General features: G+C 39.6%; 1 protein-coding gene across 5 annotated transcripts in view; it reads left to right on the plus strand.

Annotated features, from left to right (window-relative positions):
- LOC127617572 (AT-rich interactive domain-containing protein 4B-like) overlaps positions 1-21,461 on the plus strand; it is a 90,134-nt gene that overhangs the window by 19,605 nt on the left and 49,068 nt on the right. For all 5 annotated transcript variants that reach the window (XM_052089546.1, XM_052089549.1, XM_052089547.1 and 2 more), the window contains exons 3-5: positions 12,349-12,459; positions 19,339-19,404; positions 20,354-20,444. In XM_052089546.1, coding sequence (XP_051945506.1) covers positions 12,349-12,459; positions 19,339-19,404; positions 20,354-20,444 — 268 coding nt within the window. The remainder of the gene's footprint in view (positions 1-12,348; positions 12,460-19,338; positions 19,405-20,353; positions 20,445-21,461) is intronic.

Consider the following 21,461-nt stretch of genomic DNA (forward strand, 5'->3'; position numbering starts at 1 on the left):
TGATTTAGTTTCATCCATATAACATACTTCAATACTTGAAGTATTGAAATCCATGACACAGAGAGGCTTCAAAACAAAGTTTGCATTTGGAAATAACAAAATTCTCTCCTACATTCCCTTCTGTGTTGTTTGCTTGGCAAACAAGTCTAGTCATTGTTAAACATGTTCATTCTTTGGTTCTTGATTTAAATTCTTTAGGCCTGAAAGTGCTGTTGCAGCGTGCATAAGTGATTACAATGTCGCAGTTAGTCTTTGTTTTTGGTCACCACTCACTCTAAAGTGAGTCTCCATCCAATAAAATGACCCATTTTGAGGCTGTGATTTGGGATTGGTGGAGAGACAGACGTCTCTTGTCCATCTCCGTGCCCAGCGCTGCCCTTCAATAGCAGCAGTGACCCTTTCTTGACCCTTGATTGCTTTAACGTGTTATACTCGTCTCAGATTAAAGTGCTACAGTTCATGTCTTCCTTTGAAGTGACTCAGTCAAATGTAGTTTTTAGTGGTCAAAATAGCAGCCTGTCTATCGAGACACTCTTTGCCTGATGAGTTTTTGTTGCAGTGGTCCACTTTGGCCATATTCAGCTTCAAGGACTTGTCTTGTTCACACTGTCTACACCAGACGTTTCCCATTTTGCGCTCCGCACACTGATGCTATTCCTGCCAACAAGACATATAAACGGTTTATAGTGCTCGTTTTGACGAGTAGTAGTAGTAGTAGTATAGACAGCACTCCAAAAACCACTTAACTTTCAAAAATATGTAAATCTAAGATTCTGGATTGTGGAGTGGTCAAACTGTTTTACCTTTTAAAACTGTGATTTCCAGGTCAAGAAAATGCACCGTTTGCCACTTTGGCTGTGTTGTTGGTGGTAATTTTGTGGTGTGGCACAGTGGCAGATTAGGTTTTGATTCAGAGAACCTGAACTCATTTTCGTATGTTGGGTTGTGATGGTAGGAGGCATGTTTGACAGATTATGTGCTTCAGAGGAAGCTGTCTGGCCTGGAGTATTTGCTAATCAGTATGTTTGATGTTGAAGCCAGAGGCAGATTGAACTCCACTAAACTGTGGATTAATGGAGCAGCCCAACACGATCCTCCCGCGTGGATCTGACTGAGTGCTGCGCTTTTGATTGAAGAATAGACTGTTGAATTCAGAAGCTTTATATAGAGTTCAATACAGAACTACTAGCATGCTAATCTAACTTTATATAAGGGTTAGTAAAATGTGATTTTCCACACACTGTTTGACTGTCAGACAGTTTGCTTACATGTGTGCACTTCATGTGTGCGTGTGATCTAAGAGCGCTCGCGGAGTTGCGGTAAAACCTAGATCGGTATCGGCTCCGATACTGACATTTTTAGATGGATTGGGTATCAGTCCGACGAGCCCGATCCAAATCCGATATGGTGTGTTAGTCATGCTCGTTCCTGTCAAGCTCCAATATGACATAAAAGAACCATAAATACACCATTGAATAGTTAAAATGACTCGTCCATTTTATTCAAAGCCACTTGAAGACGTTCAATAGCTCTGTGAATCGCAAAAAGCTGTGTTTAATAAGTAAATATATAATATGCCAGCGTGTTAGTGAATGGTGCTGCTCTGTTTACACACTCGGACAGCTATTTTTAGCCTTCACATGTTGCGCAATATTTGAGCGCTACTCACGACCTCTCAGATGTAGATGCTCAATAGTTCGGTTCACTTATAATATGCATTTAGAATCATTTAAAGTCCAGAAAAAAGTGCCGCCTTTACTATTATTGTTAATTTTTGCTGCAGTATTATCCATTAGACTATCTAACAATAGTGTTTCTTAATAAGCTATACATTTATATTGAAATAGTGTGTAGTTAAAGGTTCGTTTCTGTTCATATAATTAGCATCACACAGTGAGGTATAGATATTTTAAACTGATTATGAAAAAAAACCAAGACCGGTATCGGCCGATACTGAGATTTCAGATATCAGAATCGGAAGAGAAAAAGTGGTATCGGTGCATCCCTACATCAAGTTCTGTGAAAATAAAAAAAATTTGGTTAGATGTTAGTGCAAACATTGACATTTGTCTAAAGGGAAAGTTCACAGTGTGACAGAATGCAGATAGTTTTTCAAAATATTTGGTTTGAGTATTAATTAATTAATCCCCATTATTAATCGCGGATATTCTTTTATTTGAGATTTTGTTTACACTCTTAACATTTATTGCACTTTCATGTTAGCCGAAATCAAAAGAACATGGTCTCGCTGTACTTAAATATAAGAAAATTTAAAAAATTAAACACAATAAATAAATGTATCTCAGCTCACTTTCCAGTATTTTTATAGTATTATATTTGATATAAAAACAGTGGTTTTCACTGCACTTTGTGTTCGGCGAGCATAAGCGTGTATATGGTTCAACTTCAGGTTCAAAAAGCTGTTTTTAGTCTTGCCAATTGAAAATGTTTTAGTTTTTTAGTTCGAATCAACAGCACTTTGAATCCTTGCTGTAGTTTATTTTTTGAAAGCTGAGGCAGTTATGGATGTAATAAGTCCGGTTGATTGAAGCCAGGATAGACAACCGATCCAATCCAAACCTGTTATAGCAGAAAATAATAATAATAATAATAAATCCATCACTAGTTTGTGCTGTTTTGCCAGACTTGTCAGGATGGTTGTAGTTACCTTGAAGATATTTCCAGACCCTTTTCTCATGTCCTAATACCAGTCCTCAATTTTGCAGTGAGCAAAGCAAAAACTCAATGACGGGAGGAATTTTGAAATTCACGGCTGACCAGATGCCAGCACACACTCATATTGCCAAGGGATGGTCGTGTAAACATTATGCATCCGCGTCAGTTCCCAGGCGAAGCGGCTCTGTGAACTAATGAGGTGTTTGTTTTGGACTGAACTCCCTGCGACTCCCTCTTCCAATGACTTGATCTGCCAGTATTGAATAATTGCCATGAATAAAGCCGTACACCTTACCTTGTAGAGATTCTTCCATGGCAGTTTTAGTGAAATGATCCTGGTGCTCGATAGAGGGACCGGCAAAGCTCAGAACCGGCTTCCGACTGACTTGACAACAGTGTAACTGACCATATAACCTGCCCACAAACAGTTGAGTACATATTTTAACATCCAAAGTAATTTAACTATGCACTTGTAAAATGTTCTTAATACTCGATCTAAAGGATTATGCTTAAAGGCTTGAAATTAGTTTTGTAGACGAATAGAAATTATGCCTACATATGAATTTCTTTACATTTTTAGTTTTTAAATTGATGAATTGGAGTAGAGAGTGACTTTGAAGAAACATGCGATATCAAAATGGGACTTTTATTATGAAAACACGATCGCCAGATGAATCCAGTTCAACAAACTTGGGTCAATCGTCCATGACAAGCGTTCATTGAAAAACATCCAATCGCACTTTTTGTCCATAAAAGTGATAAATGTGAGAATTATTGATATATTCTCCATTGTTTACATGAGATCTCGCCTTCGTCATCGTTCTTCAACAAACTGCAATCTGAGCAGCGTTCATGTTGTAAAACTGTTTATGATCTGATATATTAGAGTCTCATAAACAAAACCAGCCCGTCTCCAAAGTCTATTTTTAAAAATGTGGCGTAGTTTCATTCATAATAGTCGAGTGCCGTCAGATTTAGTCTTGTCGTCTTGAGAGGCGGAGCCTAATTTCACTCTGAACACTTCCAGAGATTTTACAGAGATTTAAAGCTGCAGGAACTCATTTATTATTCGATCATCTTCAGATTTGAAACGTAACTTCTTTAGACTCGTGACTTTGAGAACATTGTATTTCTGGGTTGTCTCTGCACTTTTATTATTGTTTATTTAGATTATAAAAATACGTTCAACACAAAATATTTCCATTACTATAAACTTCAGCTTCTCTAACTTTAATAAATAACAACATATATTAATTCTGAAACTTGTGAAATAAAGCCCAAAGTTTCTTCTTTCAAACAATACCACAACTGTGTCCGTACACCAAAGGGTCCCGTAAATACAAGCATTTCAGTTCAGGTCATTTTCATGGTTTCTGCTCAAAAAGGGGGCGTTCATCAACAGGTTGAGAGAAAAAAAATTAAATTCACAAAATTTGACAAATTCAGGATGAGAGGCAATTTGACAACTAACCAAACATAATTCGCAATATGGCAATAATTCAGCTAACGAGCCTTTCAACATTTCATTTAGCTTGCTAAAGTGCACACAGGAACTAAACCTGTTGATGAACGCCCCCTTTTTGAGCAGAAACCATGAAAATGAACTGAAGTTAAATGGTTGTATTTACGGGACCCTTTTTTAATTTGGAAATTATATATTAAACGTAAACCGTGACGTCACTACCTTGTGCGGGCGATTTGCATATCAACCGGTTAAAGGGGTCATGAATTAAACACTTAAGAGTTTGCTTTACTATTAAAAACATGCTGTAAATTTCTGATCTCAACTTTCTCCCCAGTCTAAAACGAGCATTTATAGTTCCCGCCTTTCTGAAATGTCTTGTTTTGAAAGCTGTATGTTCATGATGTCACGAGACATTGCTTAGTTGTATTTACACGCCCCACAACATGCGTCATTGCATCAATAAAACTTTAGCAAACATGTGCAGAGACAGATACTCAAAACACGGCGGATTAAACTTTCTTTTGATTATCGTAAGCCTGTAGAACAAACGCTAGCATCGCATCATCGATTATCAGTTCGGCTGCTATGATGCGTCTCTATTGACAATCAAGGTACCACTGAAAATCACACGTAATCTCAAAATGAAAATTAAGGCCCCTCTTTGTTGTCAGATAGGTGTCATGGAATTTGAATTTAGTGAATAGTCATGTCACGCGTTTTCATGATCAATCATTGCCGTCACATCAGAGTATATCGTTCACGTTAATGAATGAAAATGGTTAAATCATTAGCAATAATAAACTGTAAGTGCTGTACAGCTTGAAGCTCAAAACAATGCAAGAAATTGTGACGGCACCCATAGAGCAGCGTGTTGACCGTGACTGTTTCTCTGCTTAGCTGAAGCACATGAGGACTGATGGCAGTCATCTGAGAGCAGCTTGTCAGGACCGTGTTGTGTCATGTTAATGAACATCTGCAGTGTGCCTGCTCACGCCCGTCACTCTGAGAGCCACAGGATGGGGTGGCAGAGCAGGGCAGGCTGGGTACTTCACATGCTGGCAGAGGCCCCGTTTCTCCAAGACACTGAGAGAGATTGTGATGGTCGATGACTGGCTCTGTACATCACGACAACTGAGTAACCATCAAGAAAAATGAGTTCATATTCTTTCCTTGAATACATGAGAATACATGACGAACATTTTTGAGACATGACTGTCGAGAAGTTTCCATTTGACTGGAACAAAATGTGCCTTTCACAAAAATGAGAGTCTGAATGGGTCTTCTTGGTATTTTTTATTTTTGTCACATGACAACAGAATGTCTATACTACAATACCTGACTTAGATTTGTTGGACAAAATTTTTTCAAATATTCCCAATCTTTAAAAGCGAAAATATTTCCTCTGGCAGGGTGGGGTCGGGTCGTGATGCCACACCCGGCCCCTAATCGGGCTGATCAAGCCTCCGAGAGGGATAAAGGCTGACCGAAGATGGCAGTGCGACAGTTAGAGAGATTTACGGACAGCTGTCCAACACCTTTGTGTGTTTGTCTTTTTGTTTAAGCTTCATATTCAACTATTGTTTATATTCTCAAACCGGTTCTCTCCGCCTCCTTTCCATTTAAACCCCTTTAGACTGGTGCCGAAACACTCTCTCTGTCGCACTGCCGTCTCCGGTCGGCCTTTGTCCCTCTCTGAGGCTTGATTTGCCTGATTAGGGGCAGGGTGTGCAGCATCATGACCCGGCCTGCCCTCCGCCCCGCCACAAATTCACAAAAATTAAGTAATAGTACAAATATTATTCCAAACTCGTTTTTTTTTTAAGAATTTCAGATTGTAACCAAGACTTTTTTTTTTTTAACTGTCTCCCAATGGTCGTACCACTAAAGACATGTTCATCATAGAAGATGTGTATTCAATTAACTGTTAGAGCTAATTGCATCTATGTAAGGGGGTTACGATGGGCAAGGAGGCGGCGAGAACTGGCTTGTCAATATAAATAATATTTAATTAAACTCAAAACCAAAACACACAAACATAAACACACACATGATGGACATGCCCGTAATTCTCTCTCTCTCGAACCGTCGTCCCTGGCCGCCTTTATCCCTCGCGCGCCCCATCAGGCCAATTGGGGACCGGGCGTGCGACATTCCAGCCCGGCCCTGCCCCCCTCCGCTCCACACATTATTAAAGTGCTTTTGATCTGGACAAAAAAAAAAAGCCCGTCACGTCATTGACAAATAAAGCCTGGTTTATACTCTACGCAGCAGCTTGTTCGCGAGCTTGCGCACGGCAAAAATGATGTAATTGCGGCATTGGCGGAAGTGCGCATTGGCGTCGCAAACCCTCATTTAGCGTGATGGTGCACACTCCAATATTTGTGACTTTTTCGCATTTTTGTGTTAATTTTATAAGCAAGCATGTAATATAGGAACAATGCCGTCAATCCCTTGAATGTTTGCAGAGACAGACATTGATCTTTAGATTTAAATTATTTCGTAAATTTGCGTGGAAAACTTTATAAGAGAGAAAAGTCATTAAAGATTTTTTTGTGTGTGTTTTGAGGCATAAATAACCTACAATAATTTGTCTGGTGCCTTTTTATTGGATACTGAATGAAAACATCTAGACTTTTTATTACAAAACAATTACCTAACATGGGTGAATAAAAATGTAGTCAATTGGCCTTATTCATGACACACAAGCAGAACACACTTTTTTTGTGTAAAGCATTAGTAAAACCATTCTTGCATAAATTGCCTTGTTTGGTTTAATGGGGTCATTTACATAAGAATACATTTACACAAATTTGTTTTTGCTTGTGCTTCATGAATAAGGCCCAATAAGTTTCTCTGTCACTAAACTGCATGTTTTAGTTTGCATTTCTAAAAGTGTATATATGGATGCAAGTATTTCAATGCATATTTTATAAGATTATGAAATATAGTAGCAGGGCCTTCTATACTTTGAACGTTTCAGAGACTGAAGCATTGCTCGTAGTTTTAAATTGTTTTGTATAGTTTGTGAAAATCTTTTATATTGTAGCATATCTATATGCTTGTATACGTTCAAGAAATGCACTACAAGCATTTTTAAGGAATAAATACAAGTATTTGTGTGGTGCCTTTTATTGTATATCAAATAAAAACAAAACCAGATTTAATGCTTTTATTACAAAGATTCTTGTCAAGGTTTCCACAAAGGTAAATAAATACTAAATAAATAATAAATGGACACACAGGTCAATGAAAATAATGAACCACAATCCAAGGCAGAGGCTATAACATTAATGCGAAGAGGAAAAAGCAAAACTGTTAATTCAACCAACCCTAAAGATAAGTACGGTTTAACAAGATGATAATGTGCTCAACTTGATCAGTTACTGACAACCTTAAAGCATTTTTAGCATCGATTTAGCTAGCTATCTATAGCCATACATCCAAACAACATGTAACGTTACGTAGGTCCCAGTTTATAGGACTATTAAATGCTCTGTCACTGCGCACAAACGTTAATTTAACAAGTGCACAAGCATGTACCACTACAAGTTAGCCGCTTCTGTTTGTTGGTTTGTTTGCTAAACATTAACCTACCTGTCGGAGTGCCAGCCATAGCGCCGGTGCATTTATCAGTGGTTTTGGAGGAGGACTCGTGTGGTGGGCATGATGGAGGAGGACTCGTGTGGTGGGCATGATGGAGGAAGCTCTGTGGCAGGGGGACACTGAGAGGATGACTGCACCGGCTTGGTCTTCTTGCAGTTGAAGACGGAGCAACGTTTTGCTCTTAAGTTTATTCCGTGCACTGTCAAGTGCATCATCAGATTTTGTGTGTTGCCAACTTGTCAGGACCATGTTGTGTCATGTTAATGAACATCTGCAGTGTGCCTGCTCACACCCGTCACTTCACACCAGTTAATTGTCTTGGCAGCAATTATCTTGTAGCAAATATTGCATCGCACGCTGTTGGCATCGAGCCTGGTGAAATGTAGCCACACTTTTGATCTTTTCCACATCTTTCACATGTATGGGGTTTGAGATGCATACACACTACAGCCTTATATGTTTTTCCTTGATGCCTAAACACAGCCAAACACCGGCACTTTTAGATTTGGGTACATCTGGCATGCTACATGCTTAGCACTGACGTTGACGAGATTAACCCCTTAGGTATCGAAATTTGGTGCCGAACGACAAGACATTTTTTGATACTCGATAGTGTAGAGGCAATTCGGTTGGTGCCTAAAATGTATCAAATTCAATACCCAGCCCTAACTATGTTGTTTCATAGAATAGTACAATGGCGAGCGCGTCAAGTATAAACCTCTCTAGAATTTGGGGAGTGTCGTCCTGCAGTGCCAGTCCAAAGTATTTACAAGTTTTAAGGGTGTCCAATGTTATCAGAACTCTTAACAAATGTAGTTTAAAATGGATAAAGTTCATAGGAAACTTTGTGAATTGCATTTTTTTTTTTTTATGTATTTTGAATAACTTCATACAGTAGATATGGACATAAATATGAGCGTCATGTCACTGACCCATATGTGAATGAGCATCTTAGTCACGAGACGGATATTTGTAATGTTAAAAACTGAAATGAGTGTATGTGAATATGAATAGATGTGCTCATAGACTGATAGTACGTTGAGGTTTGTTCCTCCCCAGAGATTCCCGTCTGTCCAATGTTTCCTGTGAGCGCTCTCTCTCTCTGGGTGAACACGACTAGAGAAATGATTAGTGCAGAAGGGACTTGGAGAAATGCATCTCACACCGCCACAAAATAAGATGCATTAACACCAAAAGATACCGTATAAATGCACTGTTAATGCAGATGTTATTCAATAATCCCTGAGGCTTTTCAGTAAGGGGCTTTACTTTCATTCCTTTGCATTTCTTATGCCATACTTCCACGACCATGTCGGCACATTTAGTCTGGTTTTGTTTGAAGGGGTTATTACATCTAACTGTGGTTAACTCATCATTGAACACAATGTTTTCCTGTAATTAATAGTGATTTGCAATGCATCATGAATAGAAGGATTTGCTTGTAAGAGGCAGAGACTGATATTTATACGGCTTGTCTTATTGTCGGTTGTGGTTGGCCTTTGGGTAAGACGGTTGTCAAATGGAAATCAGTGCTATGTCATGGGTTTGTTGAGTGAGGGATTTTAATTGTCCAGCTGTGTTTAATTCACAAGAGTTATTTTCTGTTTTCAGCATTCACTTTCTCTGTGGATGGTTATTGCAACAGAGCCTGTGATGAGTTAGTAGTTGCACACATCTTTTGTGATACAAGAAAGCATACAAAAGCTGAGTTATTTTAGAAACACAGCACCATGGGGGGTTACAGCTTAGTTTAGCAAGCCATGAAAGTTCAGCTTTTACAATGCCTGGCTCAGCATGGCCAGGTATAAAAATGGCTGGCAAAGGATCGGGATCCTACACAGGCAGCGTGGAAATTTTGTTGAGTATTTTGATCTTTTTAATATGGTGGAGACGTCTTTGAGCAACCACATGAGGACATTTTAGCATGGGCGGTACAGAGAAAACTTCAACTGCAGAAAAGGTCTCTAAGGACTGGTCCACACTAATACATTTTCGTTTGAAAATGCATCTTTTTCGCTCCGTTTTGGCCTTCCGTCCACACCGAGATGGCGTTTTTGTCCGCGAAAACTGAGCTTTTTGAAAACACACTCCAAAGTGGATAAATTTGAAAACGCCATTTTCGCGTTGTAGTGTGGACTGTGAAAACGGATGCTTTGGAAAACGATGATGCATTTTTAGTCATGTGATCTATCCAACCAAAACAATCAAGATGGCAGCCTGTGTTATAGCGCCACGGTTGTGCCTGATACTCCCTTTGATAGCGTTGTTAAAAAAATAAACGTCACTTTGTACAACCTTCAATTTGCATTCCTTCAAAGGCGAAGGGAAGTTAACTCTGATTTGGTGTCCGGCGACGGAACACGAGGACAATTGCATTTCAGAACGTACATGCAGCCGGTGACACATTTACATTTATGCATTTGGCAGACGCTTTTATCCAAAGTGACAGTGTACTTATTACAGGGACAATCCCCCCCGGAGCAACCTGGAGTTAAGTGCCTTACTCAAGGACACAATGGTGGTGGCTTTGAGGGTCAAACCAGCAACCTTCTGCTTACCAGTTCTGTGCTTTAGCTCACTTCACCACCACCACTCCACGATTTAAGCATTTTCATAAGTTTCGGTGTGGACGAGCCACTTTTTCGAAAAGGCTTGAAAACGTTAGTGTGGACGGAGAGCATTTTGAAATGAATCCGGATTAATGTAGATGTAGCCTAACTCTGCAGTAAAGATGCAAAAGCCTATTTCAGATATAATTTCGAAAAATTGCCAGTGATCACTGCCAAAGTATTTTGGGCATTTCTGTGCCTTTTTCGGAATTAAATTTTTGGTGTTTTCAATTTCTAAAATTGCTCACACTTTGGGCAACTAAACTGCTTCTCTCATCTTTTCTCTTGTCATTATTTAAAGTTGTACTTCGTACGATTGTTTTGCAAACTATTAAAGTTCATTATTGAGGGAGTACATAAAGTGTTCAAAGTCCTGTCCTTGTCTTACCCCGATTCACTTTTAAAAAGTCTCAAATAATGATATTTGTTTAGAGCTGTCGGGTCGGATTTGGCTTAATTCGTCCTTGTGCATTAACGTCATGTCCTCTGTGTCGCACGAGTGTCAGGGAAGCGGAAAGCGATTTCAACAGTTGTTAAGAAACGGCATGAAATCATTTGAACTGTTTAGCAAAGTTGTTTTCCTGCTATAATACTTGGATGTGTTTTCTGGTAGGGTTGTTAAAGCTTATATTGTTTGTCGTGCTTTAATGAATCAAACAGTAATCATGTGTACTGATCGTTACTCGTTTAGTTACTGTAACAAGTTGACTAATATTTATGACCTCTGAATATTTGATAACATATTCTTACAATTATTTTGACAATCGAGTAATCGGAACAATTATTTAATAACTCTGATTGCATAAAGTTGTCTGTGAAGTCATGTTTTGCTAAAATGCATATTTTAGCCTAAATGTTGATGTATTTTGCAATTTAATAACATCAACAAAACAATTGTGCAAACAATATCTTAAGCCAACAGATCATTAGCAATCACATTTTCTCAAATACAGAACAAAACCAATTGTATATACAGTTGTGGCAGGGCGGAGGGCCCGGTCCCTTATTAGGCTAATCAAGACTCCGAGAGGGATAAAGGCCGATGACATGACGGACATGTCCGTTAACGAGCTCTCTCTCCCGCACCACCATCTGTCATCGGCCTTTATCCCTCTCGGAGTCTTGATTAGCCTGATAAGGGACCGGGTGTGTATGATCACGACCTGGCCCCGCCCTCCGCCCTGCCACAACAGTGCATGGTGATTAAGACATTTAATTATAGCACACGTGAAGCGCTTTTACTTTGGGTTGCATCCAAAAACTTGCTGCCTAATCAGTTAATGGCATATCTGTATAACAGCTGTTTTGAACTAATTAAACGCTTTGGAAAAAGAAAAGCACCGAACAGTTTGAAAAGCACCTTATTTTTATCGGACCTCCGTATACAGCCTCAAGAGGCAGCATTTTCCTGGGTTCAGATGCAGCCTTGGAACTGCACTCACACGTTTATGCGAATCCACCGCGAGCCTCAATCTCCTGATGTTTCAAACGGCCGGGATCGACTGCTTTGATTGTCACGGAGTGACCGTCATGATTTGTGAATCAGAGGAACTTTTGATCCTGATCCTGAAGTTTTTGATTCTGGCTGATAGAATAAGTGCTTTAGAGGTCAAAAAATGAGCGCTCCACAGGACGCTGGCTGGATCTGCTCAATTTTTGTGAGGTTTGTTTATTACATCTGTTTAAATGAGATATTTGCAGATGGTATATGATGTTAGTTTTATTGATATTTGCCTTTTTATCATTAGACAAGACAGTTAAGTTACATGGATCTGTTGAGTGAAAGAGGGAGAATGAAACAGACGAGCACTTTAACAGTATGAGCTCAAACGCGTCTGCTGCGGCCTTGATATGCGGACCATTTAATTGACACCGTGTTGCGCCGAGTTTCAGTGCTAAAAACGGAAGGCTCTGTATAGATTTTTCCTTCTGTATGCCACCCAAAATAACCCTTGATGTGTTATTTACATGTGTTGTATCTGTTTGTGTTTTCAGACACTGGAGGAGCCCCCGTACCTGACCGTGGGCACTGACGTGAGTGCAAAATACAGAGGGGCGTTCTGTGAAGCCAAGATTAAGACTGCCAAGAGACTGGTGAAAGCGAAGGTATGCCACTGCGTGAGGCTATAAGCATACTCTATGCAAGGATGCACATGCTGGCACGAATGCTTGGCCAACACGTTGCAACACGTAGCATTTGTGCCATAATGGTTATTACCACAGAAAATAATTTAGACACATTTTCTAAAGAAAAATAGTGCATGCTGTAAGGCACATACAATGAAAGTAAACAGGTCCAATACACAAAACAATAAATGCACAGTATAGCCACAATACTGAAGCATAACGCACGTTATCATGACTCTAGTGTGGTAAAATCGCTTACTAACCTCGTCTGTGCAAAGTTATCCAGTATTTCAACCCCATTGTCATGACGACATGTTGCTGATAAAACATGTAGGCGTAAATCCTGGAAACTTTTTGCACATTGTACTGTATAGGGTGCACAAAAGACAGCCGACATGACTTTCAATTTTCGGTTTCATCACTGTCCTCTGTTTTTGAACAAGCCGTCGTGTTATCCTGTTTATGATCAGACACACAGAGAAAAAGTGATGGGATCAACACTCCCCTCATAGATCCCCTCATAGTATGTTTGGAGGGCATGTCAAAATTCCTAATTGGCAAAATTATGAATTTCGTAGTTTTTGAGTCTCTTTTGCTTTAATGACTGCATGCACACAAACTAGCATGAACAAAACCCAATGATCATGTTATCTGGCATGATTTAAGTTGTCGATTATTGCCCTTGATGTTGTAATCACGATTATTAATGTCAATTAAATTACTGTGATGTCACAAAGCAAGCAACCGTGCAGTTCTTCAGAGTAGCAGATTTCAACGGTGGATATGAGCTGCGCTCCAGTTTCTTTTAAGCATTAAACTTCGTAACAATGTTTATTAACGTTAGGCTACTAAAAACTTATTTTAAAGTGATTTCTGTGGTATAGAAGAAATATATGGAGATTCTTTCTTAACTATTGACAACCAGTATGCCCGTGTGACATGTAACCGATTGATAAATACACATTCCCGCACGTTTAACACGCGTCTGAAGCCTGACAAAGGTGCTATAAAATCAAAATTGCAATCAGACACGCAATATGCGACTACCTCTTAAAATAAATGGCATAATTAATATTCAAACGTGTTAACTGAGGATTTAAAATGACCAAGATGGTGAAACGGGTGCTCATAAATTGTACACAGAAATTGAGCAACGCGACAAACTCTCCCATTACAACGACTGCCGGTTCTGCAGGTTTACAGTGTTTGAGATCTGCACTCTCGCTAATGCTCTCATTAAAAACTAATTTGTCTAATTACAGCACATCTATGCCTTGATTAGAACGGGAGCGTTTCAGTTTTGTCATGTCGATCATTTTCAGTGTATTTAACATCTGTCATTACTGATAGGACGGAGGACTAATCTAAGTGGCTCTGATTGGCCATTGCCGTTTCATTGCTCATCATAAATGTCTGTGATTGGTTGGAATGCTCAACCGCTGCAAAAACACGTTGTAAATCGAAACCATTGACGCGACAGGAGCAGACTTAAATTGAACGCTGTTAACATCAGTTTTCACGATTACATAATCGTGGCAGCCGTAATCACGATTCGTTTTTCGATTAATCGTGCAGCCCTCTCATCTTGTGTGCTTCAGTGGATGAATGGAAATCTGAGCTTTTATATATAAGAGTTAACATGATCAATGTCACAAACTGACTTCCTTAATTAGTGACCTGGAAATCGTGCAGAATCTTAAATATTTCATAACTTTGACATTTTTCAAAATCCTGAAAATGTTGTTTATTTAAAGGCTTAAATTTAGATTTTGAATTGGCCTGAAATGTTTGAAGCCCTCTGTATGTAACTAAGAACGATACGATACATCACAATGTTACGAACCCCCAATAAATACAAAATTTACCGTAAAAGTGGAAGGCAACATAATGGAGTGTTCAGATCAGAGGCGTCGAGAGCATCAAATCGACCGGAAGTCATTGATTTTCTATGGCAGCCAGCGTCATTTGTTGGCGAAACGCGCTGCGTCGTGGGCGCCGTGTCTTGGGCGGTGTGGGTGTCAGAGGAAAGTTCGAGTGTGGGCAACATTATGGTAATGATCTTTGAAGCGGTTCAGCGGCAACCTATTGGAGTATAGAAGTGCTCCGTTCTAGCGAAGTCTAGAGAACACAACAGTGTAAACTTTGGTTCCCACCAAAAAATAGTAAATGCTCTGCACTTATATAGGGCCTTTTTAACCTTAAAGGTATTCAAAGCGCTTTACACTGTGACACATTCACCCATTCATTCACGCATACACACACCAATGGTGGCGGAGCTGCCATGCAAGGTGCTAGCCTGCCATTGGGAGCAACTTGGGGTTCAGTGTCTTGCCCAAGAACACTTCGGCATGTGGAGTCCTGTGGGCCGGGAATCGAACCACCAACCCTGCGATTAGTGGCCGACCCGCTCTACCACCTGAGCCACAGCCGCCCCATGCACGGGGCCGTATAACAATAGTCCCGAAGACAAAATGGAGGAGAAACTGATTATTGCCGTGGCTTTGCCGTGTTTGCTTACAGGGATATAAATACAAAAATTTAAAACAATGCGTGGACAAAGGTGTCTGAAATTGTTGGTGTGCCAGGTGAGTTGATGAAATGGATATTATTATGATTTATATAATATTATATAATAATATATTTCATGAGGATATACGCTACTTGTGATAAGTCGTCAAAAAGATACCGGTCGACATGTCTGGATGTTTTGCGGCACTTTTAAATATAGTTCACAAAACCAAACATTCTCAACGAACGTTGCCGCCTATTTCAACTACGTCAGAGCGTCCACGAATCTTCGATAGCGTTGTTGGCAGGGGAGCCAGATTGAATTTTGACGCTCATGCCGCCTCTGTTCTGAACGCATGGTAAAAAGGATGTGTGCAACTTTGATGCAATGTTAATGTGACATTTATTAATATCCAATGACAAATAAGTGGCTCAAAAGAGGATAAAAACATGCTTAAAATAAGGAAGAATATGAATCTTGCACCAAACAGAACAAACTGAAATACCTGGAACTCACAAACATATGTTGGTAGCGAACAAATAACAACTGTGAACGAGTTATCAAACGAAGAACTGGACTCTACCATGCTCTGCTTCAGTGTCTTTGTTCCGATTAATTCAGTCCTGATGAGCAGACAAGCTGCATGTGTGCAAAGGCGAACCTAAAAGAAACACTCGCACACTTGTAGAGGGAAAGTGAGAGAGAAACTCCAAAACAACATCATGGACCGTAACACAAGATATGTACCAAAATTCAGCTGTGATCGAAACACAAGAGTCTCTGCATGTCTGTGCGGAAGAGCAGCAAATTACATAGAGATGAATGGGAATGCTAACGGCTCGCTCTCTCTCTCTCTCTCTCTCCCACACTCACTCTCTCTCTCTCCCTCTCTCTCTCCTGCACACTCTCTCTCTCTCTCTCTCCCGCTCTCTCTCTCTCCCGCTCTCTCTCTCGCGCTCTCTCTCTCTCCCGCACTCACTCACTCTCTCTCTCTCTCTCTCTCCTCTCTCTCTCCTGCACACTCTCTCTCTCTCTCTCTCTCCCGCTCTCTCTCTCGCGCTCTCTCTCTCCCGCGCGCTCTCTCACTCTCTCTCTCTCTCTCTCTCTCTCTCTCTCTCTCTCTCCCCCGCGCTCTCTCTTTCTCTCCCGCTCGCGTTCGCTCTCTCTCTCCAGGTTTTGTAGACCTCCTGGGTAATTGGGTATTCTGGTCCTTTCCTCCTCCTCACCCTTCAAACTTTCTTTTTCTCTAGATTTCCTGCCTCAAGTCTCGTCTCTCTTTTATTTATTTTTTTTCTCCTGATGAGTCTGTGACGTTTTATAATTCCTCTCTCATCGTCCTGAAATGTGATTAGCCGCCTGCTGGCAAACAGAAGACCTTGTTCAAGGTTGTAATCGTATTCCTGCCATTATACGAATGATGATGACATCATCTGATTCTCTTTCTCAAGCATTGTTTATGTGTTAGTCTTAAGCACAATCTTTACACAGCGCATTCACACTGGAGCGTGTCAGACAGATAAGAGCGGTGTATTCGAGCACATCGGCTCCCCGTGTGTGTTTATGTGCCGAGCATTCTATGACATGAGCAGTGTCGATTGAATGTGAATTAACCCGCGATCAAATTATATTATGCATTCAAAGACCTTTTCTCCGTAATATTCGTGTAACACTAAACCTAACTATAGTATTCCAAGTAATAAAGGTATAGACCTCAACTTGTGGCTTCTTTAACTTGAATACCACAAGCACTGTTGTTTGAGTTGTTTGTGCATATCCTCGTTGAATTCAGAGTATCAATAGGTGTTATTTACAAATTCTTTTTACGTTTAATTTCTTCTGAATTCCTTATTAGACCGTTTTCAAGTTTGTAATCAAAAGGATTAGAGGACGATTGATAGTGGATGTTACAGATACCAATAAATGAGGTGATGGAAAATGCAGGTAACTGATTAATTGGCCGATAGTTTTTTAAAATCGATCTATAGAGTAATAAAAAATATTGTATTCTTTCCTTAATGTGAAGGGTACAGACATTGAGTCTGCAAAATGAATAAAATCCAAAAAGCAGTTTATTGCACAACCAAAATCCCAATAATAACCAGAGAAATGAAGATTTGGTGCATAACGTTGGAGTGCACCTAGGGACTCTTATTTTGAAACGACAGAGATTTGGCTCTGTTACAATTTTCTATATGTAAGTATTTACCAAATTAAGCTTTTTATAGCCTATAGATTCAGCAGATGAAGAGTTGTATATGTATATAGAGATTTATTGATGAGGAATAAAATATAAAAAAAAAATGGGGGTGTATATATATATATACAGTATATATATATATTAGGCAGCTATCGGCATATATTTTTTCTGCTAACGGTAGTTCCAAAAAACACTATTGGTACGGATTAATCTATAAACCAATTTATTGGTCTACCTCTAAAAATTATGTCTAAACCAATTAATGAATTAAAACTTGAATAAAATGAAAGTAGAGCAAAAAGTTGGAAACATTGGAGTTATTATTGCCAAAAAAAGTGCTGAACATCAGAGCATCTTGTGAGAGATTGGAGATATTTACATTTAATAGAATTGTGATTGATTTATTATTACTCATCATAATTTTTTTTGTTATTATAGTGAATATTACACGGCTATACAGCAGTGATATATGTCTGTTTCCCATTTAAATAGCTTTTATTTTGGAGTGAAGCCCTTTCAGTTTCTGTGGGTTTTTGATGGTAGCTTCTCACCTCAGCGTAAGCAGCTCTACATGGCCCTGTGTGATTGTTAAACGAAAAGGCTGCGATTTAATTAAGTAAATATTTAGTCTGGATGAGCTGCGTGCTCACACAGTGGTTTAATAATCACACCAAGACATATTGCTTTTATTTCAAAAATGTTCAGTCAAACATTCTTTTTTTTTTATATCCCAAATATGTCAAATTCCATGATATTCCATGTTTTATTGTTACTTAAATTTTTAGGCCTGAATTCCATGATTCCACATTTTCCTGCATCATGGAACTCATAGGGCCCTAGGCTAAATCTCGATTTCCCAATTAATCGCAATGTCCATTCGAACGATCCCGATGTCGATTCGTAAATCCCAAGAACTATCTTATACTTTATGTCCTTTTATTTATTTATACTTAACCAAAACACTTCTATGAGACGCTCTCTGAACTGCCGCTATTCTTAAAGAGACAGTACTGTTTTAACACTTGATCTACAAATTAGTGCCGACCGATGTATCTGTTGGCCGATATTAGCATTTCACCGATATATCAGTATTGGTGTATACGTTTACCGATATGCGCAGATAAAACTTTTTTCAGAATATATAATGCAGAAAACAGTGCTTTAGATTTGGTGTCATTACATCGTTTGTCCAGCAGAGCATGCTCCGACTCAATTGTTTACAGAGCTGACAGGGCGGATTTAAGTAGTGCGGAGTTAAGCGGTGTCTTCTCGGTAAGTTGCTAACTAGTTCGTATAATACATACTGGAAAGTTAATAAACAATAACCCCATCATTTTCCCTTTTCAATATAACTAATATAACGTTAGCCCTGTCCCTGCAACCATGTCACTCATGTTTATCACATCTGTTTGCTGTGTTAGCCTGCTATCGTGACGCTAATGTGTAAACATGTATTCACCAAACTGTTTTGTTCAGGATTCAAAGTTTGGTACCCCCTCCAACCGAACAATTCCAGTCATTGCATTTATAAAATATTATATTTAAAAGTGTGGTTTTCAAATGTTAACAAACGTAATAATTTCAGAGATTCTCATTAGCTGCGTAAATTTACAGCATTTAAGAAATTATTAAATATTAGATCAAATGACCTCAATCAACTTTTACACATTGCATGCAATGATGTTATGGATCAGAAATACATTGCAGTGACAAACAGACGTTTAGTGCTGTGGTAGATTTTGTGCTATTTTGTGTTTTAGGGGAGAACGTAAAACGAAATGTGCCTTTTTGTGGGCTTTAGTCCCATCACAAAACTTGTGTGGCTGCATTGAATTTTACTCTTCTATGTTGTGTGGCTACAGCAGTGTTGTGAGTATTTATGGGAAAATGACATCTTGTTCCTCCATTTTTGTCCCATCCACTTGCACGGCATATTTTGTCCGCCCCACTTTAATTATCTTCTCTTCCGTAACACACAGTGATTATCTAATACAGTGTGTGTCTTCACTCTGTCGTGCTTGAGATCAACATGGGACATTTCGGCCTCTCTTGTGGTGATCAGGCTGTCTGATGTGAGCGATCGATAGTTCTTGGCCTTTGGGGAAAGCCATTTCATGTTTACTGTCTTGACTGACTGTGCTTCTCTTTGCAGGTCACCTTCAAACCTGACTCGTCCACTGCCGAGGTGCATGATGAACACATCAGAGGACTTCTCAAGGTAAGAAGAAACTCGCTCTGTTCAGCACAGTTGAAGGTCGAAATCTGTGACGTGCTGCATTTTTTAAATCCGTGGCACTATGTCCTAACCAGACACGATGCGAGAAGTGAATTTTCTGTCCACACTAAAACGAAAATACTTTTTATGCAATCACAGCCAGTTAGTACATATTTGACGTTGAAGTAGTTAATGCAAACATGTGGAGTGGTGGTGGTGTAGTGGTCTAATGCACATAACTGGTAAACTGGTAATCAGAAGGTTGCTGGTTCAATCCCCACAGCCACCACCATTGGGCCCTTGAGCAAGGCACTTAACTCCAGGTTGCTCCGGGGGGATTGTCCCTGTAATAAGTGCACTGTAAGTCACTTTGGATAAAAGTGTCTGCCAAATGCATAAATGTAACATTGTTTATCCAACCTCATGTGGGTCTTTTTCACGGTGACGCAACAAAAGCATAGACAAATGGCTTTTAATATAGCACACGTGTCATTTTTTCTAACTTTACAGACCTTGGTCATCTATTTGCTTTCGCTTTATAGAAAACAGCAGCATGAAAATGATTAAAACACAATTTTATAATATTTTGTGGTTCATGGAAGAAGGAAATTTGGTAGCTAGGTTCTATTAACATAATGCATTATTCACGTGATATGAGTGCAAAGCGACCATCTTTGTTCCACAACTGCTTTCGGGTCCTTGAATGACGTATAGCATGCGAGTAAGGGCAGCCGGTGGACTTTCCGGTACCCTCTTAGGGTAAGATGTGCCCCTCTAGGGAGTTGATGCCCTTTGCAGACTGCGTAATCTGCTTATTTGGAGCGGCGGTACTGAATGTTAAGATCGAGGGAGAATCTAACAAATTCATGTCCAAGTCATATTTCACCATAAAATTAAAAATGATTATATATATATCTCTGGAATGAGTTTTGGTATTTTTTCCATCTTATAGGTGGGTGCTGTGGTCGAAGCAAAGAACCAGGATGGAATCTACCAGGAGGCCACCATCAACAAACTCACAGACGCTAGTTTGTACACTGTCGGTAAGTTTCTGGTGAAGTCCAAAAGTCTGAGACTACATTCTTGTTCAGAACTGGTTCCATTTAAATAAAAACAGTATGACATTCATCATGTCCAGCTCGAATGTTATTAGAACTGTTACTGTGTTATGTAATGTTGTGAAGCTTCAATCAGGCAGTGCAGTGAATGCGCAAATGTGGCTGCGTGCCCAAATGGTTCAATGTGTGCCATGATCATTGCTTGTCCCGCAAGTGATGAGCATAAACAGTTGCTTATGTCTTACACATGTATGTAAACGGGTGCAACACATCAGGAATGTGTCAATATCGGATCTTTGCTGTGTAAACGCACTAATGCAGCCTTAAAGGTCTGTTGCCGTCTGTTATGTTGTTAATATAAATCAAACAACAATATTGGAAAAAGCCCCTGATTGACTCTTAATTTGTTATTATTAGCCTACTATGTTCTTCATTTACTTAAAGCTGAAGTATTTCTGAGCCGCTAGCGTCACCAAATGGAACTGCCAAAATAAACGTTGTTTTCAAAGCTGCTTTCTGAATACGCCCCCGGTTTGCCATTGGTCAAACAAAGAGATAGTCCCGCCCCCCCAACTCACGCCATTGGTTGAGTCACTTTGTTGGGGCGGGTCTAAGTGGGTCGCTCAAAACAAACAGAGCCATTTTCAAAGTGCCACAGAAAATGTACCTAATGAATGGTTTACTGATAGTTGTCTCTGAATATTAAAAACTAAAAGTTCTCTGATCATTTACTCACTCTCATGACAGCTCAGATGTGTATGACTTTCTTTAAGCATAACACAAATGAAGACTTTGGGAAGAATATCTCTGCTCTGTAGGTCCGTACAATACAAACGTGAATGGGGGCATACTAGCGGTCAGTTTGTCCAGATCCTCAGGTGACCTTTCACCCCACACTTCCTGTAGCACTTGACCTTTCACCCCACACTTCCTGTAGCACTTGCCATAGATGTGTCTGTCCTTTTGGGCACTTCTCACCCATCTTACAGTCTAGCTGATCCC

Source organism: Xyrauchen texanus, chromosome 24 (genome assembly GCF_025860055.1).
Source record: "Xyrauchen texanus isolate HMW12.3.18 chromosome 24, RBS_HiC_50CHRs, whole genome shotgun sequence".
NCBI lineage: Eukaryota > Metazoa > Chordata > Actinopteri > Cypriniformes > Catostomidae > Xyrauchen > Xyrauchen texanus.